The sequence below is a fragment of the Toxorhynchites rutilus genome, chromosome 2 (genome assembly GCF_029784135.1).
Source record: "Toxorhynchites rutilus septentrionalis strain SRP chromosome 2, ASM2978413v1, whole genome shotgun sequence".
Lineage (NCBI taxonomy): Eukaryota > Metazoa > Arthropoda > Insecta > Diptera > Culicidae > Toxorhynchites > Toxorhynchites rutilus.
In genome coordinates, this window is record NC_073745.1 from 162,931,215 (window position 1) to 162,955,894 (window position 24,680).

General features: G+C 38.2%; 1 protein-coding gene across 13 annotated transcripts in view; it reads left to right on the forward strand.

The window, feature by feature from the left end:
- LOC129770721 (unconventional myosin-XVIIIa) overlaps nt 1-24,680 on the forward strand; it is a 180,754-nt gene that overhangs the window by 61,281 nt on the left and 94,793 nt on the right. For all 13 annotated transcript variants that reach the window (XM_055773716.1, XM_055773721.1, XM_055773722.1 and 10 more), the window contains 4 exons: nt 18,832-19,206; nt 19,407-19,593; nt 19,657-21,320; nt 21,376-21,564. In XM_055773716.1, the coding sequence (XP_055629691.1) occupies nt 18,832-19,206; nt 19,407-19,593; nt 19,657-21,320; nt 21,376-21,564 (2,415 nt within the window). The remainder of the gene's footprint in view (nt 1-18,831; nt 19,207-19,406; nt 19,594-19,656; nt 21,321-21,375; nt 21,565-24,680) is intronic.

Here is a 24,680-nt window from a genome sequence, read left to right on the forward strand (position 1 = left end):
CCGAACTGCTCATAACGCACTATCATCCAAACAACTTTGCAATCTCGCCAGATTTTCCGATTCCGTATGTCCACACGTTTTTGTTGAGTTATAGAACGAGCTGTAGCAAAACGACCAGTCCTGCGGAGCGTCAGAAAAGTTGGATAGTTCCCGTGGCTTCACTTTTCTCGCAGCCGTGTTTACTGGATGATCCATTTCGGACTGTTGAGTCCCAAATTAAGGAAGTTACGCTAGATGTAGGCAGTACCGATACATTACCATCTTTCTTTGCGATAAAAATGGAATGTGAGTTTTTGTTATTTTTTGTTATTTACGGGAATCGATTCTATTTTATCGTTTATTCCAGCCACGCTTGTACTGGTGATATTTGTGTTGTTCCATGTTGGTTGACAACCGAAATATAAAATTGATCGAGAGATTCCATCGTTAATGATGAGACGGGATGAAGACAAAGCGGAAAATTATTGGGTACCCGTTTGCAAGGCATCTCTGACACCATTCGCCTCGGCCTTTCATTACTCTTAAAATTTATCATTTTCAGCTAACTTCATTGAAGTTTATCGGTTCAGTTCCTTATATATCCTATACTTGCTACGATATTTGGAGCGAATAATCTGAATGCATTTGTGAAATTGCACAATCTCGGCCTTCAATTAATATCCCTAAACCCGAAATTGAACGATCTTATAATCGAAACATTAATTTATATTGGAACAACGAACAACTGTTGTCAAAAGATAAATATTTTAAAATTGACAAGTAGGATGACACTTCTAGTTTCATTGCTGTCAGACTACATCTATCACTATATTTTCCGATAAACGAAAATTGATCTGAATAGAGGCTTCGAACGCGCACAATATATTGTAAATTGTTTGTAATACATTTTTCGATAAAACGATAAAGATTGATATGGTTTTTATGGTTTCACTTTATTATTATTATTGTTCATATACATTTCCATGGTTGAATATATTTTGGGTCAGGGTTAAGATGAAAAGAACTGGTTAATAGTATTCAAGGTTATTTTTGTATGAACCGCCAACCTTTTTGTCTCAAAACAATACTGATATAATAGTTTAGCTGAATAACAACAACATTATATAACGTTTCGTATGGGAGCGGCAAATATTTACATGTTGCATAATTGAAATTGCGCCCCCGATGAGCACTGAGCATTTCATATAATCTCTTGAGTCGCGTCAACTGCAGACACTCAGAGATGATTTAATTTATTCATATGCTTTCGTATTCGCGTTTACGGCATGGCCGCGTCGTTCATGTGCACTTGAAGGAGGCGAAATTAAAGAGTAAATAGAACGTTTAGTTGGGATCACTGACCTCTCGAAATTCACACATACTATCGCGGGTTTAAGTTTAATGTGCAGGGCGGCTCATTTCATTTATTATAAACAGTTACGATTTTAGGTGCGGCACAAAAAATAAACAGTAATAATGTAGTTAATGCAAGTCAGGTTATCGTAAAACAAGGATATGATTTTGGGAAAAAAGTATAATATCTGTTCATTTCTTTTCAAATGTTAAATAATTAGTAGGATACTTTTATTCTTTGATATAGGAGCTCAAATGTGAAAAAGACTTATACAGAAAAAAAGGTTTTGGTTTACATATTGTTGTGTAAAAGCGAAAATTTAAGCACTATCAGTAACCCACATCCGATACTAATGGTTTTAGTAGCATAAACAATTTCTTGCACATCATCATTGACGAATAAATAAATAGCCGGAGTTGCGCTGTGGCTCATGTATTTCCCCATCGCCGGTAATGAATAGTAGAACAGTGGAGGCGATCTGGCGTAGTGGTAACATCCATGCCTCTCACGCTAAAGGTCACGAGTTCAATTCTCACTCCCGACATTCTTCCAAAAATGGAAGTAAAAGTGACGAACCAGCCTAATGAGTTGAAAATCACTATAATACAGATAAAAAAAAAAAAAAAAAAAAAAAATAGTAGAACACAGTTAGATTTAGCGACACTTCTTCCTAATAAAATGTGATTTTGGTGAAATGGTTTTATGAGTTAGCTAATTTTTCCCATTAATTTTATTATTTTCTTATTACAGGTCGGACTCGATTAATGTTGATTTTATTTTCATTCCAGATAATCGAATTTTCCGGATATTCGAATCATGAAAAAAATGAAAAGAGATATCTCGGTAAACTTCTCGGTTTTTTCATCTGTGATTTGTAGCATTTCTCTTGAAAGTCTCTCGTACTAATGTTATATGCTCAGAATCAACAACTATGGATGATTCTTAGCAATTTTCTCTTCGATTTTTTGGAATGAGATTTACGGCCTGTGCCGTGTCTCAAGTTTGATCCGTGTAAGAATCAGTACTACAGGTCGGACTCGGTTATCCGGAGACTCGATTATCCGGAGACTCGATTATCCGGAGTATTTAAATTTTGAATATTTTGTATAATAATTCCATATTGAATAGCTGGTATAGGTATGAAATGAAAGGACTTGACCAGTAGATTGCAGTTATTTATGAAAATGCAAACCCAAGATGGCGGCCACTACAAAATGGCGGATTTCATATTTTCTCAGAACTCCATTTTAATATGGGTATCAAATGAAAGGGCTTGACCAGTAGAACACAGTTATTTATGAAAAATGCAAATCCGAGATGGCGGCCACTACAAAATGGCGGATTTCAGATTTTCTGAGAACCCCATCAATATGGGTATCAAATGAAAGGGCTTGACTAGTAGAACACAGTTATATATGAAAAATGCAAATCCAAGATGGCGGTCACTACAAAATGGTGGATTACATATTTTCTCAGAACCCCATCAATATGGGTATCAAATGAAAGGGCTTGACTAGCAGAATACAGTTATTTATGAGAAATTCAAATCCAAGATGGCGGCCACCACAAAATGGAAGATTTCATATTCCTCAGAACCCCATCAGTATGGGTATCAAATGGAAGGGCTTGACTAGTAGAATACAGTTATTTATGAAAAATGCAAATCCAATATGGCGGATTTCATATTTTCTCACAAACCCATCAATATGGGTATCAAATGAAAGGGATTGACTAGTAGAACACAGTTATTTATGAAAAATGCAAATCCAAAATGGCCGCCACCACAAAATGGCGGATTACATATTTTAGAGAAAATATGTAATCCGCCCCATCAATATGGGTATCAAATGAACGACTTGACTAGTAGAACACAGTTATTCATGAAGAGTGCAAAGCCCAATTATATCACGATACCAGACGGTAAATTCCTAATACGATATGCTTGCCTCAACTGTGTGTTCGTTGCCGGCTGAACAATAACTCCTACAACATTTGCACCGCACGACATTTGCACGACCAATTTAGATTTTTTCGTATTTGAATCTAAACGTTTGAGTGTTTGCTGAGTGCTGAGGTTTTATTTTATCCTTTGATTTTTTTCTGTAATTTTGTACATGAAAAGCTGCTCATTCTGGGATCTGAATTTATTTATTCATTTTCGTCAAACAAATGTAAACTACATACTACATGAAACACAAACTTCTGCATTACTCGAGAAGTGATCAAGCAAATGGAGCCAAATTTAGGATGTGGGGGTTTTTGGGTACGAAAAATGTGGTCCCATAAAAATAATGCACATATTCGAAAATTTTCGGAAAATTCTGATGGAAAATGGAAAAATTCGAAAAATTCAATTCGCATGTGTTCTACAACTACATATTGACAAGCGTTGTTAGTTCATTTGATGTTTGCGGTAATCTAAATAAATAAAAATGGATCGCCGAATGTGTTGATAAGAGCAAAACTCGAGAAAGGAATTGTCCGATTTAGGGCTGTCTTCATTCTATCATATTTTCTGTATCAAACATTTATTCAATGCAACGGAGAAATATGTTATTTGCAAATGGATGAAAAATCTTGCACGAGAATTTTGTCTGAAAATAATCTGATATTATAATGTCGAATTTTGGTAGAAGTACTGAATTTTTATAGTAAAAAATCATTTTAAATGGTAGATAAGAAGATCAATCAATGAACAATTCTGCGATTGGACCCATGAACTTGCGCTTAGTGAGAAAACGTGTATAACGAAAAATAAATTTTGGGCGGGAAGAAGTTTGCCGGGTCAGCTAGTGTTTAAATAAATGTGAGCTTTGACTAGTTTTTTGACGATATCCAACTTTAATGTTATAGGAAGTGACCACGTGACCATGACCATGTCAAGACTTACATGATCAGAGCACCAGAAAGTTGGACATGTCAAAAAACTAAAACATGATTCACTCGCAAAAAAAAATTAAAAAATCGTACGTAATTTCGGAGCACTTGCGTCGTTCTAGTATAGTAGTGTCCAAATTTTAAAGAGTTTTGGCATTCGTAAGCTTCAGATATTGTTTGTGGCGGAAAGTTTTCAATCGATTATCGGGTAATGGATAGTCTCAACCAGGTATATAATCTCGATAATAGCGACGAATCTAGTTTACTTTTCAAAATAATAGAACATTACAAAAACTAATTCGGAGAAAAAAGTGTTGCAGAAATCATCGCATAACTTTCATATCGTGTTCCTATTTTACTGATACTCTTAAACTGCCATTGATAATAATTGGAAGATCGGATAATCTTCTATGTTTCAAAGATTTATCACTTCCAGTGTACTACCGAGGTTCTGCTGGTGGATGATGATTGGATGAACCGGCAACTATGTTGTGAATGGGTCCAAAATCAGTTTGTTTCGGATGATTGTCAGTTTTTAACAGAAAAAAACTACAACTACATTTTATTAATATGAAGGCTACTGCTCTGTGCACCATCGAGGGGATTACATTTTCTCTGATATTTGATTAATATGAGTTTTTTCTACAAATGCCGAATGCAGTATTTATTGCTCAACCAATGGACCAGGGAATAATTCAAAATATAAAACTAATATACCGAGAAAAATTAGAATCGTCAATCATGTTAAATTCAGAAACACTGGACAAGGCACTAAAAAACGTTCAAAGATGTGTTATTTTGGATTTTTTTTTACTATTCGAGTCTTGGCACCATGTTTATGATTCCATGTCAAACTTATTTATGATTCTTGCTCCTGAGACGTGAATTGTTGTACGGGAACTCGAAAAAGAAAGAATGTGTCACAGGTTATCAATATAGAGAATAGGCAATCAGAAAGGATTGAAGATATTGATTTAGAACAAGGTGAAGAAGTAAATTATATCAACAGATATCAACTGGAAATAGCATCTCTGAAATATGTGATCGTATAATATCTGCAGAAGATAATTAACACAGAATGACAGTGAATAATTCGAGTTATAAGATTTAGAAGGCTGAACAAATCACTTTTATTCGCTATGGCAGTAGTACCGTGTCGACGTTTGATGACGTCGTTTCAATTTCAATTAGGGGCCATTATAATGGGTCCCAAACTCGTTAGTATAATCTCTATCAGATCAGAAGACACGAAGCTAGTCTTCAAATGTTAAACTTTTAATGAAAATTTTCACATCATGTTATTTGATTACTTGAAACCAAGTATGGAAAAGTTCATTCGCTCATTTCTCCACACCTAATTATAAATCACTCTTGTATCCGCTTGGAATAATCATGGCGACAAGAATGCAACAAGCAATCGTGAGGTGGCACGATGAATCATTTTTCACTCTCCGACCATCTTCATTAGGGACTGAGAGTGAACATAACAAAACAAAGAGTGGAAAACAACATTCAATGAATGAATACTCCTTTGGAAGAAGGATCGCACGAAACAAAATAACGAGTGAGTCCAAATAGCTCAATCTGCGTGTATGTATGATTTTTTCCCTTGTACTATTTTCCTTGTCATCATTCAAGTGCACATGAATCTACCTTCCCGTTCACAAATAACTTGCGTTAATATGATCTTTTGCGTTAGCTTAGATCGTTTCATGCTAGAAACAAAAAAAAATCATTGCAATACTGGTTGGAGGCGACCTGGCGTAGTGGTAACATCCATACCTCTCACGCAGAGATAATTCTTCCCAAAAGGGAAGTAAAAATGACGAACCAACCGAAATGTATTTATCAATATATAATCACTATAATAAAGAAAAAAAAATTGCAATAGTGCATGGGAAACAAGTCGATTTCAACTATCTACAAAGACTACATGCTCGATGTCATGATAACCATCACAGATATTACAATCAACGATCCCAATGCGATACAGATGTGCATCTAACAAGTAATGATTAGACATGAGGCGGGACATCACGCGAATGAAGTCCCGTCCTACATTCAATCCCTTGAACCTTGAATGCATTTGTCGATACCTTGGGAATAATTGTAAGTAACCAGCGGCCCATATTATCGTCATTCCAATTGCGTTGCCAATTGAAGAGTACGTTACTACGAGGAGTAGAAAAAAACATGATAAGTTATTTGTCGCTCAAAAATGGTGCCTTCCAAGGCTCCAAGCTTAGCTAATGAGTCCGCTTTCTCGTTACCTGGAATGGGGCAATGGGCTGGGACTCAGACTAATGTAATCCTATGAGATTTTACCGCTAATCTACCCAAGAGCTGTCTTATTTTCTTAAGAAAATAACATAAGGCTCTTATATGTTTTATCGAACGGATAGCTTCCATTGAGCTGTGGCTATCTGAATAGATAAAATAATGATCAACCGACAAGGATTCAATTTTCTCCAAAACGTGATAGATTGCAGCCATTTCCGCAACGTATACCGCGCATGGATTTCTCAATCTATAATAGGCACTGAAGTTTTCATTAAATATGCCGAAACCAGTGAAGCCATTAATGTATGATCCATTAGTAAAAAACATTCTATTACACCTTACTTCGCAAAATTTCGACGAAAACATCCGTGGGCTAACCACAAAACGTGTATGTTTTGAAATATCACGTATTTCTTGGTGCGTGAAATACAGCGGAATCGGAGAAGTACGGTAGACAGTCTTGATTGTTGATGCTTGGCGATGGTTGAAACCCTTGTGAACGGAACTCAATATAAAAGGTGGTGAACCTTGACTTTGGATTCAGTTGAAGAAGTTCTTCGAAATTATCAATTACCAACGGATTCATATAATCTTAGGCAGAGGCAGAGGAAGAACTCCACCCAGAACCTCAAGACTCATCGTATGAGTCGATTGCATGTAAACCAACGCAATACGCAAGCAACGATATTCTATCCGCTCCATCTTTAGAATATGAGTCTTAGCTGTCGCTCGGAAGCAAAAACTACCGTACTCGAGGACCGATAATATCGTTGTTTTGGATTAACTTATGAGGTCTCCTGGATGGGCACCCCACCATGTTCCAGTTATTGTCTTGAGGTCTTGATTCTCTGTAGACATTTCTGTTTCATATACGCAATATGTCTCCCCCAGGTACATCTAGAATCGAAATAGATACCAAGACATTTGAAATTCATAGAGTCGGTTATTGTTTTGCCGAATAAATGAAGCGCAAATTTTGCGGGTTTGTGCTTATTTTCGAAGTAGAACTACGCAATTACATTATGCAAACCACTTGTTTACCACTTCGAATATTATTTGAGAATGCATCTAAATTATTGTAATAGATTATGTTCTTCGTTACAAATACATTTTATGAACGTCCTTTTACGTTTGATATGATGCCTAGGACTACCAAAATATGTGAACGGAAGAATTCTCAAACGATCATTGTATTTTACATTTTTCTGTGAAATTATTGCACATCTCATGTTTACGTAGTTCTAGAACCGCGAAAGTTCATTCGCCTCTAGTATCTGAAATGACGATTTTCCCAGGCTTCTCAGTTTAAAAGTACGTTTTATGGAAACATATTCCGGTCTGCACAACGACAAGCGAGTACAAAAGCACTCAACACCAAAAAATACCCCTAACTTGCATGTATTTGCAAAGCGGATTCCCCCAGGCACATTAATTTTGAAATCCGTCCCCGACTTGCATGTTTTGACAAAGCAGATTCCCCCAGGCACATTGATTTTGAAGTCCGTGTTAAGGAAAGACAGCTCGGTGGGAACAAAAACACTCCCGACTTGCATGTATAATTGCAAAGCGGATTTCCACAGGTACATCATTTTTGAAGCCTGTTTTGGGGAAACCGTGGAACGGGCCAATCAAAACTTGTCAGTTAGGGCGTTTAGATAACGCTTGACATTTTACAGTTATTCAATTGTTCATCTCATGAAAAATAACATTTTTTTAATTGTGATAGACGCGTAGAAATATTCACTATCAATTAATGCAAACATCTTTCTGATCTGTTAAGAAACGTTCGAGTTATAAGCATTAGAAATACGGGTAGGGTTAGCACACCAATCGGCAGAACGAATGTATGGGAAAAAAGGAAGTTCTTCCAGTTTTCATGAATTCAAACCGTTTAGAGATTAGCGAATTGTAATGTATAGCATATCAAACAAATCTTAGAGAATTTCCGATTCGATTGGTATGCAAATCATGGGAATTCGTTCACAGTGAAAATAGTTATAAACGTTAACTTTATTTCATAAAAACGTGACCTGTTTTCTGATTTGGTACCCTTCCTGAAAGACGTAGTTCTACGTCAAAACTACCATCTCTGTTTTCTCCGTAGAAAATTCGATACCCAGCTTAATAGCCCATGTGGACAAATTGTCCAAAGTATCCTGTAATGGTCTCTGCAGATCGGCGGAGGAGGATCCCCTAATGGAAACCACTCCATCGTCTGCAAGTTGTCGTAGCGTGCAATGTCCCGAAAGGCAATTATCGATATCATTAACATAAAAGTTGTTTAATAGGGGGCTCAAACATGAACCTTGTGGAAGGCCCATATAGCTCGGGAGCCAAATTTCCATGAGCAAAACTCATGTGTTTTTTTGACAGCGAATTATACAAATAATTATTGAGAGTTGGCGAGAGTCCACAATTATGAAGTTTATTTGATAATATATCAATAGAAACAGAATCAATCAATATCAAGGAAAATTGAAGCCATTTGTTCTTTACGAGCAAATGCTATTTGAATTTCAGACGAGAGCAACGCTAAATAATCATTCGTTCCATTACCTCTTCTGAACCCAAACTGCGTATCTGAAAGCAAATTGTTCGTTACAACCCATTTGTCTGAACGAAAAAGAATAATTTTCTTCAGCAATTTACGAATGCAGGATAGCATTGCGATTGGCCTATATGAATTGTGGTCGCAGGCTGGCTTGTTGGGTTTTTTATGGCAATAACTCTAACTTGTCTCCAGTCGCGCGGAACAATATTTAGTTCTAGAAATTTGTTGAACAAATTCAGCATACGTCTTTTGACGGAATGGGAAAGATTCTTCAATATATTGAACTTTATTTTATCCACTCCAGGAGCCGAGTTGTTACACGAAGGAAGGGCAAATGAGAATTCTACCATTGAAAATTTTTCATAATCGCTCATAATCACATGTATATGAGTCATTGGCAATAGATAAATGTATAGGAAGATGATCACTACCATGGGGGTCTTGGATTACCTTCCGTACGCAATCCAATAATAGCAAGAGGAGCAAATTGAGAGGTCTAGAACACTATCCCATGCAGGGGGTTTAGCTATCCTAGTAGTCTGCCCAGTGTTAAGAGTCGTCATGTTGAAATTATTGCACAGATCATAAATCAATGAGGCACGGGGATCATCATATAGTGAACCTCAACACATTCCATGCGAATTGAAATCACCTAAAATTAAACGAGGACCTGTCAAGGCTTCGACAATATCTCTGAGCTGTTGACGGTAAACTGTAGTTCTAGGAGGAATAAAAATTGAAGCAATACAGAGGTCTCTACCATTTATTTTTGCCTGTTGTGCTGAATTATCCATCGAAAGATATAAACGCAGCTAGAAAAGCTATTCTTTCTTTCAAGAAGATCTTCACTGTCGAGAATAGGCATACAAAGAGGGTCTTAAGAGGCTCACTAATGTTTAGAGCATTCAAATGGCTATCTACAAGAACTGGGGGTCTCCGTAGCCACATTGGTTGAGCGTTCGCTTACTAAGCGATCGATCGTGAGTTCAAAACTCAGGACCCTCATTGACAATCTTTGTGTTGTTACAGAATAGCTACGTCCACGCAACAATCATCAGCGATGGAGATCGATCCACGGTCGAAAAAAGATCGATTCATCCATACAACTGCTCTGCTCTGCAAGACACATCGGGCTGCTGTTCTATAAATAACTCAACAATGATCAATCAACTGTCTCCGCTGTCCGGTGGTCCAACTGGATAATGGAAGAACAGAAAGAATACTCTTACGCCTAAATGGCTACTGTGTGAATGTACCATATGTTATGGTATAGAAGGAATACTGGCGAACGGCAACTGTGTAATGTGCTAATTATAGATATGATAACCATGTGACATGTACACGATTAAAATTCGGCTCTGTTACAGCTAAAATGCTAATGAGCCTTAAATAAATAAATGGGATAAAAAAAAGAACTGAAAATGCCAACATCCCAGTATGAGGCTGTTGTTCATATTGCGAAAACTGGGTATTACTGCTGGAATTAGTTATAGCAGGTTGGTTCAATTCCGGACAATGGATAGAAGGGGGTACTGAGGGCCTCTGGTTAAAAGAGAAAGCGCATAGGCCAGGAGGTACTGGCCTCTGTTCAATTGACACGGGTTTCGAAATTGGCGTTCTATTTTGGGGGGTCACTAATGTATTTAAGGACTCAGATAGGATGGACTGTCTTTGTCTTTTCCCAGAGTTTCCTTGAGTAGCCCCACAGCTACGCGGGATGAAAAGGCGTGCTGGTAAAACGAATTTTATCAATGGCTACAACATTGGGAAGAGCTGAGCCGACAAAAGTGACCTGAAACGAGTCCGTCGGAGTATATACTTTTTTCGAGTCTTTTATAGCTACGGAATGCAATTTCTTGCATCCCAGAATCTTCACCGACTTGATGAACGAGTCTTTGAAACGACGTTCTTCTTGCATTATACATTCCTCCGTGAGACCCGGTTCAGTGATCACTTCGTCGATCTCAACTTCTCGACAGGGAATGTAGACATGATAGTCATTTTTAAAGCCTTCATACCTAACAATATCATCACAAGAACTACTCGCAGTTTGTTTCGATTAACTTTAGTAATCTCGAAATGTAATGAAGAAATATTCTTCAATATTTTCGCTATGGCTTAGACTTACGTCTAAAAAAAACGATATATGGCCCTGTCTTATCTTCGGGGTAAGCCTTGGGTCGGGGAACTTTTAAAGCAGAAGGAATTAACGGGGCATTCATATCGGAAGCTAAAGGTGGAGCATTTTCTTGAAGAATAGCATGGGAAGGGGATTCAGCATGAAGGAGAGCGGAGGATGGGGGATTTATCATTTCAATAGACGGGTCAAGAGGAATATCCTCGTCCCAGCCCATTGCTAGAAAGTTATAACTATTCAAACCTACTTGATCTTATTGTGTCCTTTATCGAGTCCCAGATAATTGATGCTGCTGCTTCGATGTGCAATTCCTACTGCACTTGACCGACCTCTAGATGAAATGTTGCCTGTCGGGAATTCCCCCGAAGAAGAGCACGACCCAGCAGGTAGTTGTTTCCTATAGCGTTCGGTAGTAATGATTAGTGAAGTGTCACAGGTAACAATCTATAAAAAAAACAGATAAAGGGTGTGTCACATCAAATTGCATCACGGAAAAAACGCTGTAGAAATTTAATTTTCAGGAATTATATCTTCTGCTTTCGCTTATAATCAGATAAGAGTGTATAGATCACGTTGGCCATGCTTCACTGTCAATTTTTCGTAAATTTGGAAAAACGTCGAACGAAAAAGAGCGTCGTGAATTAATCCCGTGCACTCATTTCGAGAATCCGGAGTTGTCACATCGGGACATCGGTAAGATGCTGGGAATCGTCCGATCCACGGTCAGCAGAGTACTAAAACGATACTTCGAGAACCTAACCATCGACCGGAAGGTGAAGAACGGCAAAAATGGATGCTCCGTCAGTGAAAAAGATCACAAGCACGTAGTTAAGCAGTTTAGACGTGATCCGAGAAGTTTTTTTTTTTTTTTTTATTCCCTCCGCTCACCCCCATCTCGAAGAAACTCTGTTATGAGCTTCCTGGAGTTGGGCACCATTTATTAAATTGAAAAAAAAGACAAAACACACAAAGAAAGGGACGCCAAAGGGTGAACGGGAAGACATAAAAGGGACGATGTTTGGATCCCAGTGAAAAATAAATTTCTTTTAAGGGATCCAAGTATAATTACAACACAACATAATATCAATAATTAGGAAAACATTAACAATGAATAGAACTGGCACTCGTACTTAGAGAAAGAATTTGTGAACATGGAGAGTTATTACAGGAATTGTTATGCTTGTTCGTTGTTCAAATTATGAAAGCGTTTATTGTCGATTTTAGATGTTCCTTTAATTTCTTTTTGAAGAGATCAGAGCGTGTGATAAGTCGGACTTCAGACGGTAATACATTGAAACGAGACGGTCCATAGAATAGAATGCGATGCTGGCCTATACTAGTCGTTGCTCGACTTCGTACTAAATTCTGGGCTTGTCGTGTGCTGTGTCGGTGGTTTGCTGTAGGGATTTCTAGGTTGTGGTGGGATTTATTGTCATTAATAACACTATGTACAAGTTTACAAGTCTGAAGTTCTCGTAGTCCGATAAGAGGCAGTATACAATTAGGGTTGTCAGAGTATAATTCCAAAGTTGGATGTAGAGTCGGTAGCCTATATATTATTTTCAAGCATCTATTCTGCAATGATTGAAGCTTCTTAAGTCTTGTTTTGCATGCATGACCCCACACTATTATACCATACTGCAGTTGAGAGTGAATGCATGCAAAATAAAAATTGATTAGAGCTCTCTGTGGTACAAAAGTGAATACTCTTTTCAAAATCCCGCAAAGGGAGGAGATTTTTTTTTCAAGATAATTTATATGATACATCCACGATAGGTTTACGTCTAACAGAACCCCAAGATATTTGAAGTGTGTCACTCTCCCAATTGAAACATCCATAATTGCGGGGTCAGGGTAAATGGGGATTTTTTTCCTTGGAGAGTGGAAAACCATGTATTTGGTTTTTGATAAATTGAGTGACAATAAATTTGCTTGGAAATATTTACACAAAACAGTCATGTCTTTTTTAATGTTTAAAACTACATTTTTGACATCTGAGCACGGGTAAAACAATGCTGTGTCATCAGCAAAAAGCCTAGCAGTTCCTATAAGTGGCAGGTTCCCGATATCGTTGATGTACAATAGAAATAACAGAGGTCCGATATTACTGCCTTGGGGTACACCAACGTTTATTGAACACAGGTTGCTTTTGGCATTATTCAAAGATACGTATTGCTGTCTATCGGAGAGATAGCTTCGTACAAGGTCGTTGGCTTTTCCTCGGATACCATAAGTATTTAGTTTTTTTAATAATATTTTATGATCAATTGTATCAAAAGCCTTCTTGAGATCTAAAAACAGTGCTCCGACAATCATTTTACGATCGATTCCTTCAATTATTTCATCCACAAGTTCAGTGACGGCAGTTGTAGTGCTACACCCACGCCTGAATCCATATTGAAGCTTGTAAAAAACATTGTTTTTATTCAGGAATTCAAGAAATCTCTTCACAAGCAATTTTTCAATTATTTTATTTACTACAGATAGTGTTGAAATGGGTCTGTAATTGCTCGGATTCGTAGAATCACCAGACTTAAAAATTGGCACAACTCTAGCTACTTTCAGGCACCTTGGATAAATTCCCGTAGACAGCATTTTATTGAATATATCTGAACAAATAATTGAGAATGCGGCTGAATTCCCTTTTTGACACTTACTGGAATGTTATCAGGACCGCAACTCTTCTTGCTATTCAACTCACTTATAGTCAGCAGCACCTCAGCTTGGGTTGAGGGAAACAAAAATATCGTATTTCGGACGGGTTGGGAATTCATAAGAGAAATATTGTCATTATTTTTAGGGATTGCGCTGGACAACTGAGTTCCAATGTTCGAAAAATAGTTGTTAAAAATGTTGCATATTTCGTTGTCGCTTTCAAATTCCCTACCATTATGAATTAGTCTAGTTTGGGGTTTTTCTTTGGAACGTCCTAGAATAGAATTTAATTTTTTCCACATATTGGATTGGTTCGTACTGTTCAACATTTGTTCGAAATATACTTTTTTACTCTTCCATTTTTCAACCTGTGTCTTCTTCGATACGTGATTTAGCAATTCTCGTAGATGGGAGTCGCTAGGCCGTCTTTTTAATTTCTTTAAATATCGATTTTTGATTTTTGTCAATTTCCATAGATCGTAGGTCATCCAAGGGCAATAATTACCCTTAGTATTGACCTCTACCGAGATGGTTCTGGAACATTCCAATAGCATCGAGTTGTATGTCGACGAGATATTAGCAAGACACTCGTCGACATTTTCTCCGCAAGTCACTGTATTTAAGAAATTAGAGAAGCATGCGTTCAATTTATTGTGATCAATTATTGTCTTATTCAATTTAGTTTTCGCTTTGGGACCATGCATTTTGAATGACGACACTATCAGTGAATGGTCACTGAGATCGGAAAACACAGTATCGTTGCGAATGTTCGGCGCGTCTATAATTTTACACACAACATGGTCTAAGATGTTATTACTTGCTGTACGTGTAGTGAATGTATTTGAACACAAGAAACCTAATGATTGAAGGAGGTTGCTATAACGTAACACAGTATTATTATTAGACAGATTCACAGGAACATTTATATCACCTACAATAAAAAATGGTCTTTGTTTTGACGAATTTAGTCTATTCTCTAAGAAGTCATAAAATTTATTAAAGTCAAACGAGGGTGGACGATACACAGTTAAAACATCGAAAAATTGAGTATTTATTGAAACTTCTATTTGTATATAGTGAAATCCATCAAAGTTTTGGTTGTCAATAATTTTATGTTTGATGGAATCTTTTATAAAAACAGCTAGGCCTCCAGCGGATACATCCCTGCAAGAAAAAATTGCTCTGTATCCCACAATGTTATAAAGGCAACAAAATTCGGCTTTAAGCCAGGTCTCACCAATCACTATTACATCTATGGACACTTCACACTGATTTAGAAACAAATTTATACTGTCAAATTTATTTAGGTCATTTATGCCACGAACATTCCATTGAAGTATTTTGAGATAGTCACCGTCAATATTTTTATAACTAATGTTGAAGTCATTTACGTCGAGGTGGGAAAAATTTGTAGCGTCTGTATGAGTCATTGATGTAGTGATTGTCATTGATGTAGTGATTGTCCAAGAAAATTTTATCAATCAATCGTTTTAGTCGAAGAAAATTAGAGAGCGTTGTTGTCTGTTCGTTTTCTTTTTGGTGACGGTGTTTTCGTCAAGTTCAAGTATCGTGTTATTAATTTGCTAAGATCGTCTCTGTTTCTTATAATTTCCGGTCTATCGCCATCCCCCTTCTTTACTAAGATTGTACCATGTCTGCCGGGCCAGACATATTTAATTTTTAATATTTCCTGAGATTCACGCAATTCCTTGAGTAACTCAAAACCAAACGGAGTCAGCTCATCGCGAATAGATACCGAGGTTGGCCTACCATTTAACAGTAACGACGGGTCAATTGATGTTGATAGCAGTTTACCTTTTTGTTTCTTCTTGTCGAGTACTGTTTCTTTATCTGCTACGTCCTTGAAAACTACTTTGATTGGTACCAGTGTGTTATTTGTCATTTTTGAATTTAGTCTGGATACTGATACTATCGATTCTGATTTCAATTGTATTCCCAATGATTCAATTGTTTTGTCGATTAATTGTTTTGTATCTTCATCGTGTGTAACAGGAATACCCATGAATATAGCGTTTTTTTCATTCATTACTCTGTTTGTTTTGTCTGAATTTAATTCCAGTTTATGAACCGTTTCTGTTAATGCTGACTGAGATTTTTTTAAATTTAGTATTTCAAGCTTTAGATCTTCATTTTCTAATTTTAGTTTATGAAAATCTTCAGCAATAGTGTCAAATTTTGCAGAGAGGAATTCCTGGGAATTTTCAATAGCTGTTGTTATTTGTTTAAATTCAGATCGAACATCGGACATTTCTGCAGTTACGGCACCCGCTACAGCGGTTTTCAATTCGTTAGTGAGCGATACAATCAATGCTTGTTTATCATTAGACATCTCGACTATGCGTTGGTAGATCTTCGCACAGTCGGGAGTGCAAAAAAAGGGCTTTTCACGTACACGACGACACGCATTGCCGATTATGTTTCTGCATTTCAGATGCGCGCTCGAAAAACAGTATAAACATGTTACTAATTTATTTGAGTCAATTTCTTTCCGCTCACACACAACACACACGCTCTCATCTTCCATACTATTGGGAGCGATTATCAAGATGACGAGTAAATGGATGGACAGACAGCACCTACCTCGTGTCAATACATATAAGTAGTTATCACAGGCGTCGTATACTCTGCCGTGCAATTCATAAACAGATTGGACGGTGCTTATTATTTGTTCCTTATTCCACGTCAAGTTTATGCACATGGAAGCCACACACCTGCACACAATCTATTGGTTGTATAGTAGTGTACAAGGTGCCATAACTTGCACGCAATCTATTAGGTGTATAGATGTGTACAAGACGGCTCAACTAGTGTCGAGATAATCGGAAAGTGGAACGAAATAAATTGCAACTGTCCAACACAATGACGAACTCACATTCGGCAGAATCAATACAATTATGCCTATCCACCTCAATACACAACAATACCACAGATTTTTAAATTAAAAACTACACAAATCCTTGACACTCGATAACACTCAAACTAGGATTCATAAAATTGATGCATGCAACATTCAAATTGAGAAAAAAATCACAATAAAAACAATGTTTTAACACAATTTTTGGAGACACAGAAAGAACGTTAGTTACGAACTTGTATACGTTAACCACCCCCAGTTCGGTCCGGGATGTCGCCAATAAGCTGAATTTGTCAAGTTCATTCGTCCAGCGGACCAAGCAGCGGGAGGGCCTGCGTACATACAAGGTTCAGAAGGCTCCTAACCGCGACGAAAGGCAAAACATGGTGGGGAAGACGCGAGCCCGGAAGCTGTACACCGAAATGCTGACGAAGCCGCATTGCCTGGTAATGGACGACGAAACCTACTTCAAAGCGGACTTTCGTCAGCTGCCGGGCCTGTTGTTCTTCTCCGCAGAGGACAAATTCAGCGTTCCGGAGGAGATTCGCAAGCAGAAACTATCCAAGTTTGCCAAAAAGTACATGGTGTGGCAAGCGATCTGCTCTTGCGGAAAGCGGAGCGCCCCCTTCGTGATGACCGGCACGGTAAACGGGCAGGTTTACCTTAAGGAGTGCCTACAGAAACGCTTACTACCACTATTGAAGCAGCACGAGGGCCCGACCATCTTCCGGCCGGATCTCGCTTCGTGCCACTATTCAAAGGACGTGTTGGAGTGGTACGAAGCCAACGGGGTCACCTTCGTGCCAAAGGAAATGAACCCGCCCAACGCGCCGGAGCTTCGCCCAATAGAGAAATATTGGGCGATTATGAAGCAGGCCCTCCGGAAGAACCCAAAAGTTGTCAAATCGAAGGCGGACTTCAAGAGAAAATGGATTTCTGTTAAAAAAAAAACTACAACCTGACGTTGTACAGAACCTTATGGACGGGGTAAAGAGGAAGGTGCGAGCATACGGGCTTGGGCTCGAAGTATGAATAAAAAGAAAATGCCAAAAGTTGTTTAATAGTTTTTATTTTACTGTCTAAAATTTTCAAAAGGATCGGTCTACTGGGCGAATTTCTACAGCGTTTTTTCCGTGATGCAATTTGATGTGACACACCCTTTACTTCCCGACAAGTTCGTGTTCTGCTCTCGTAGGATACGACAGGTACGTCCGTATCCTACGAGAGCACGAACTGCCAATTATCTCGATATATTATGCTGCATTGTGTAATAATAATGTATTTTTTATCTATTTTGCATGTCAGGGAAAAAGTGTTTCAATTATACATATTGGAGATTTTTTCATTACAAAAAATCTGTTTCGAATATATCACGTTTCCATCATGTCACGCGAAAAAAATTTTCGAACGTGATATAAACGAGGCTGTACTAGAAAATTTATAAAAAAACGGATATTGTAAAGCATCAATTAGAATATCAATTGAAGAATATTTCTGTGGATCCATGAACGTTCGCTTAGTGAGAAATCGTGTTTTTGATGTAAAAAAGGTTTCACATTATATGTTTGGGTATAATAATCGAACCTGATACCAACAAATAGAAGGAACAGGTCAACATTTCGAGAAAAAAATGTCTTTTTTTGTCGTTTTCTCGCAAGTGCGTCAAATGGTATTATGGGGCTTCTCAAACAAACGATTCAATCATCCAATGATTAATTTTGAGTACTGTGAGTACATGATTGTTATTATAAATTTAATTTTGAACAAAAAATCTTGCATTTCAGTAATTAAACTTATTTTCAATGATGATGAATGATGACTCATGTTGATGAGCTATTTTGTTATGATTTATCTCCAGTTAATGAGAAATTACCGGAGTGTTACCGGATAACCGTTTCATCTCTGTTTTGAGACATGGATCGCTATCACAATATTTTTCTTCAACGATAACTCACTATATGGATCATGGTATGAAACTGTGTTAATCACTGAGCTCCCAAGCTGCTACAAGTTCTGGAATTATAGCACTGTCAATCCGTAACCTAAGTGCTAGACCATTTGCTATTTTAAACAACTGTTTCTTATTTCCTTTTTTCACATGAATGTCACTTTTTTCATTTCAGACGAAGTTGAGTCAGACAACCAACCAATATAATGAAAATCCTCAGGATATCGGCGAAAAAGTGTGGTTAATCCATCGGGGAGGATTTACGTCTGCCTCGAAATTACCACACAGTATTTCGTCAGATCCAGGCAAAATATTAGTCCAGCTCGAACATAATGGCGAAGAACTGGCCATCGATGATGATGACGTCGAGAAAGCCAATCCAGAATCCCTGGACCTGGTGGAGGACATTTGTCAGTTGAAACACCTTAATGAGGCATCAATACTGCATGTATTGCGTCAGCGCTACGGAAACAATTTGATTCACACACGAGTTGGTCCAGTGTTAATGGTGGTCAATCCAATGGCGCCCCTTGCACTGTACTCGGAAAAGGTAGGTTCATAAACAGGAAAAAAATTAAGAAATTATTATCAAACAAAACCTACTGGAACACATCATTACGGATCAAGGTTCGATGATTGAAACTAGGAAGTAATGTTTATCTAACAATCTTTCACATCAATTTCACGTAGTTATTGTTTTGTTCTAAAAACTCAACAAGTCAGAATACAATTGATTTTTTTATATTTCAGGTTGTATCGATGTTCCGTGGGTGCAAAACGGAAGACATGCCACCGCACGTTTTTTCTCTAGCACAAACAGCATATCGGACAATGCTTGAAACACGTCGCGACCAAAGTCTCATCTTCATGGGTCGCTCTGGTTCTGGAAAAACTACTAGTTTCAAGCACGCATTGTACTATCTGGCATTGGCAGCAGGTTCGATAAACATCAGCACAGCATTGGACATTTATTTTTTACAAATTGTTTTTTTACATAAAGGTATGACCAACAAAATACTTTCGGCAGAGCGAGTGAGTGCAATGAACACCATCCTGGAGTCCTTCGGAAACACTAAAACTTGTCTCAATTCGAATGCTACCCGGTTTACTCAAATTCTGAGTTTGGATTTCGACCACTGCGGTCAAATCGCATCAGCCTCAGTGCAAATATTACTTTTGGAAAAATCCCGGGCTGGAAGACGAAGTAGCAGTGAACATCACACGTTTCATGTCTTTGGACGGCTGCTGGCAGGCGCTGAAGGTCATCTTCAGAAGGAACTCTATCTGGATAGCATAAACTTCGACGAGAATAATCTGTTCGTTACGTTACCAACTAAATTGGAGGATAAACAAAATGCATCGATAGATTTCGCACGACTGCAGCAATCATTTAGTGTGCTGAATGTTGATCAATCGTCTGTCAAAAGCCTGTGGTATATTATAGCATCCATATTTCATCTGGGGAACGCAAACTGCTCCATTGTAGGAAATGGTCCGACAGCTCGTATTCAATTTGCTAATCCATCATCTGCGCGAAAGGCAGCAACTTTATTGGGAATATCGATGGAAGATTTGACAAATGCTGCATTTTCGAATGCCACAGCAAAATCAAATCCTGGATCACCGGTAAAGTCTGCCTTAACTGCAGAACAAACCGATTTAGAAGTCGCGGCTTTGGATAGTCTGGAAGGATTCGTGATAGGATTATACTCAGAAGTAGTGGCAGCTGCGGTTGCATTAATCAATAAAGTTATCAGTACATCGAATAACACTATCGCATCTATACTTTTGATTGATACACCTGGCTTTCAAAATCCAGCCAGTTGTGGTCAACAGACTGGCGCTTCCCTCTCGGATTTAAGACATAATTATTTACAAGAGCGTTTGCAATTGTTATTCCATCACGTTACATTAGTTACTCCACGTAATCGATATGCACAAGAATTGGTAGAAATCGATACCGGCATATTACATGATACAAATCCAGCACCACTGGTGAATTTACTCGATAAAGCACCACAAAATCATGTGGTAAGGACATCCCAAAATAACCTTCGTGATCAGGATAAACGTGGCCTGCTTTGGATGCTGGATGAGGAGATTATATATCCAAACGCCAGCGATGACACATTCATAGAACGGTTGTTCTCTTACTACGGAGATCGTGAGCATCAATCACTGATTCGAAAGGGAGCTGGAACAAGACAATTTATTTTGCAGCATTTGCAAGGAACAAATCCTGTATTGTATAGCTCATCCGGGTGGCTGAAAGGAAGTCACGAACATGCATCAACAAAGTGTGCAATAAGTGTTCTGCAGGACAGCAATAGAGCTGAAATCAGTGGTCTTTTCACGTCAGGATTCACGCGAAGTGGTGGAACCGTTTATTTCGGTTCGATAGTCGGCACAGAAAGTACACAGTCGCTACGGCGTGTTTCGAGCATACGTAGGTCCTTCACGTCAGCTGGATTTAAACGCAATTCGGTGATGTTGCAAGTCAAGTTCACAGTTGATGGCATAATAGACACCTTAAGGCGTACTGGGACGCATTTTGTTCATTGTTACTTGTTAGAGCATAACGCCGGTACTACCAACTGTATAAGTTTGAACACCAAAGTATTACATAGCGATGAGGTGGTTAATGTGCCCTTACTAAGAAGTCAGGTAAATGGGATGTGATTAGCCTTTTGTCAGTTGCTTCATATTTTCTTGATTTTAGTTACGAGGCTCACAAATATTGGATTTCGCTAGACTCCATCGGTTAGGTTTTCCGGTTAGCGTACCACTCTCTGAATTCACCCGGCGTTTCGGTTTACTTGCCGATGGATCACTTGGAGACATAACAGTGGAAAATATTCTGAATAACAACGAAATTGATTCTTCCGTTTACAGGATCGGACCAAGCCAGGTAAGTGCCAAATACTTTATGCTTATATTGTATATTTTCAACAAAGTCGAATGCGCTTATCATAAACTTACGCAGGGGTTCACGGTGAATTTTTATCTATCATTAACAATTTTTTCATTTCAATCTATTCATTCGTGATGAAGGTTATATTGATATATTTTTGATGCCCACATGGACCAATGGTGCTCAACCTTTTTTTCAGAGGGGCCACGAACACCTGTTAGTCATGATGTCGCGGGCCGCAGAAAAAATAATAAAGAAGAGTGGTGTCTAAGATAAGACCGCATTTTTAATGTAGGACTACGAAATTATAACCGAAAACTGTGAGCCGTTTAATAGGAGACATGTTTCACTACTTCCAATGCATAATACATAACTGTAGTAATAGTTATTATTTAATAATTCATCAAAGTTTGATGTGTAGATAGCCACCAATGAACACCCCAGAAAAATCTCATGACCAGCAGTATACAGAACTACTATAATGTTAAATAGGATAGAATGATTATTTTGAGTCTTGCCAGATGAGTAATTGCTGATTTTGAATATCAAAAAAGTTTTTCCATTGGAATTTCAACATTTTCGAAATAATCTCTTATTTACGCTGAGAATGAGTCAAGTATAAAATTGAACATATACAACTAAGTTGCAATCTTCTTCTTCTTTCTTCTTCAATGGCACTAACGTTCCTAGAGGAACTTCGCCGTCTCAACGTAGTATTACTTGCGTCATTTTTAATTGGTACTTAGTTGAGATTTATATGCCAAATAACACGCCTTGAATGCATTCTGAGTGGCAAGCTCTAGAATACGCGTGATCACAGTGCAAGTCGGAGGAAATTTCTTTGACGAAAATTCCCCCGACTAGAACGGGAATCGAACCCGAACACCCGGCATGTTAGTTATGACGCTAACCACTCGGCCACGGGAGCACGACTAAGTTGCAATGTACATGCAAAAATATACCAATACACTCACAATAAGTACCAATTCTCCAAATGGAGACGTGGATTTTTTGCGGACCTATGAAGTGGAATCGGAGGCAAATTCTTCGCACGTATAAGGAGAAAAAACTTTCCTTAGCGCCAACTTTGCAGAAGCTACATTTTCCAGGATTGCTGAAGCCGCTAATTGAAAGCCTTAAGACAACCAAAAAAGCAACTTGGGGCATTTATCAGATTACTGTTAAGTCGCTACTAAAGAGCATCTCACATGTTTCAAGTTCATCAGAAAAAAACGAGGACAGTTTTGAGGATTTCCTTAATTAGAACCGAGAAACAAAAACTATTTATTTATTTTGGCCTAAAGTTTTTACAACATGGTCTGATTCGCAATTGTCTTGTGTATAATTCATTGCTTGGTGGTTTTTTGGTGCGGCTTGTATGGCCTGCGATCAACCGCACTATCTCACAGGAGGATCATCGTGATACTGCTGTTTTACCTCCCGAGTACCTCCTGGACTGGGCAAAGACGCTTATAGCGGCATCAATTCACTGTTTCCGGATTTTTGTAGCTTTTCTTGGAGACTGGAAATGGCCATTTGCTCTTCTCATCTCACTCCGGGTAATGTTCACCTGAATCAGTTCAATCCAGAGAAACGACCTTTGTCGACTGAATTTCTTACCCGAACGAGAATCGAACCTGAAGTTCCCATCTTGACGAGCGCCACGCTAAGTACTAGGCCATGCGACCTCACCTCATGAGCAAAACGAAAGTAGCTAAAAGAGTTTGATATCCTCCCAGGAACCAGCATCACGGCAGAAGACATCGTCGACGGTAGATTTGAGAAAAATCTTCATATATAAACATTTCAATCGTACTTCTAGGTGGATTGGCACTATTTTCGTAACTCAAATAATCATTCAAGACACTTACGTGTTGTCAAATTATCTTGAAATTATTGAGACATTGATTTCTAAACATAATTCTTAATAGAAAGTAATATCCACTACTTTGTCCCATTGTCACCCCCTCTAAGGGATGAGAATGGATCAACTTTCATTTTATCGCAGTTCAGTGAAAAATTAATATTATTCAACAATTCCCTGAACACTCGTAAGTTCATCATTAGAGAACATATCTACGTAATCAAAATTGATTTTTATTCTAATTTACGATAGTTATTCAATAAAAAGTTCGAAAACTACCTTTTTGGCCCATTCTCACCCCACACACAGAAGCTCTTTAACAGCAAAAATAATCACTTCGCTTTTGATTACTTCGGATATTATTTTAGAATACATCACAATTTTCAAAATAACTCTTTAGTGGACAGATTTAGTAGCACAGAAAAGAATCGATGGGTTTGCGTGGTTTTGTGGGATCAGTTAAAGATGGGTGATTACTAATTAATTCATGTTCTCGCGAGAACAGTATACGAGATTTGAGCTGGATGACTGATGAAACGTGAATGTCATGAAATCGCAAATAGCTTGAAAACGGTCGAAGTTTTAATTGCAATATTTTTTTCAATTTCTTGAAAATGCTCTGTGTTCTGATTTGGTACCATTACTGAAATGCGTAGACTTACGCAAGGAAAAATAGATGATGATTTCTTAGGTTTTCGTTTTTATTATACATAAAAAACATTTTGAAATAAAGTAACACCAGATGGGCCAACCCGAAAAGCCTGTTGGACCAAATGCGGCCCGTGGGCCGCAGATTGAGTGTAACTGACATAAACTGATGATTTCATGACCGCTTGTTAGGCATTGATCGCAATTTCATTCTTCTTTCCTTTGCATTGAGATACATCTGACTATCAATGTTATCAATGACCTTGCTAAGGGGGGTTTCCAATTCACTCTGCTTGTGAACGGAATATTAGGCCATGCTCTCACTACAGCAGGGCGTCAACGTGGCGTGAGCGGGGCGTGTTCACTTCTCGCCACGATATTTTAATTCACTCACATTGCACCGTGCCAGCGGCTTGTCTTCGGCGTGTTTTATAAAAATTGTGTAACGAGATCCTCTCTCACTCGAGGAATGGGATTCTCGGTTACTCCTAACCGTCAGCACAAGCTATAATTCCAATAATCTGGACACACACAACACTAGAGATTAGAGAAGCACCGGGTCTCCCCGTACTCACCGTACTTTATGTTGGCTGCCAGATGT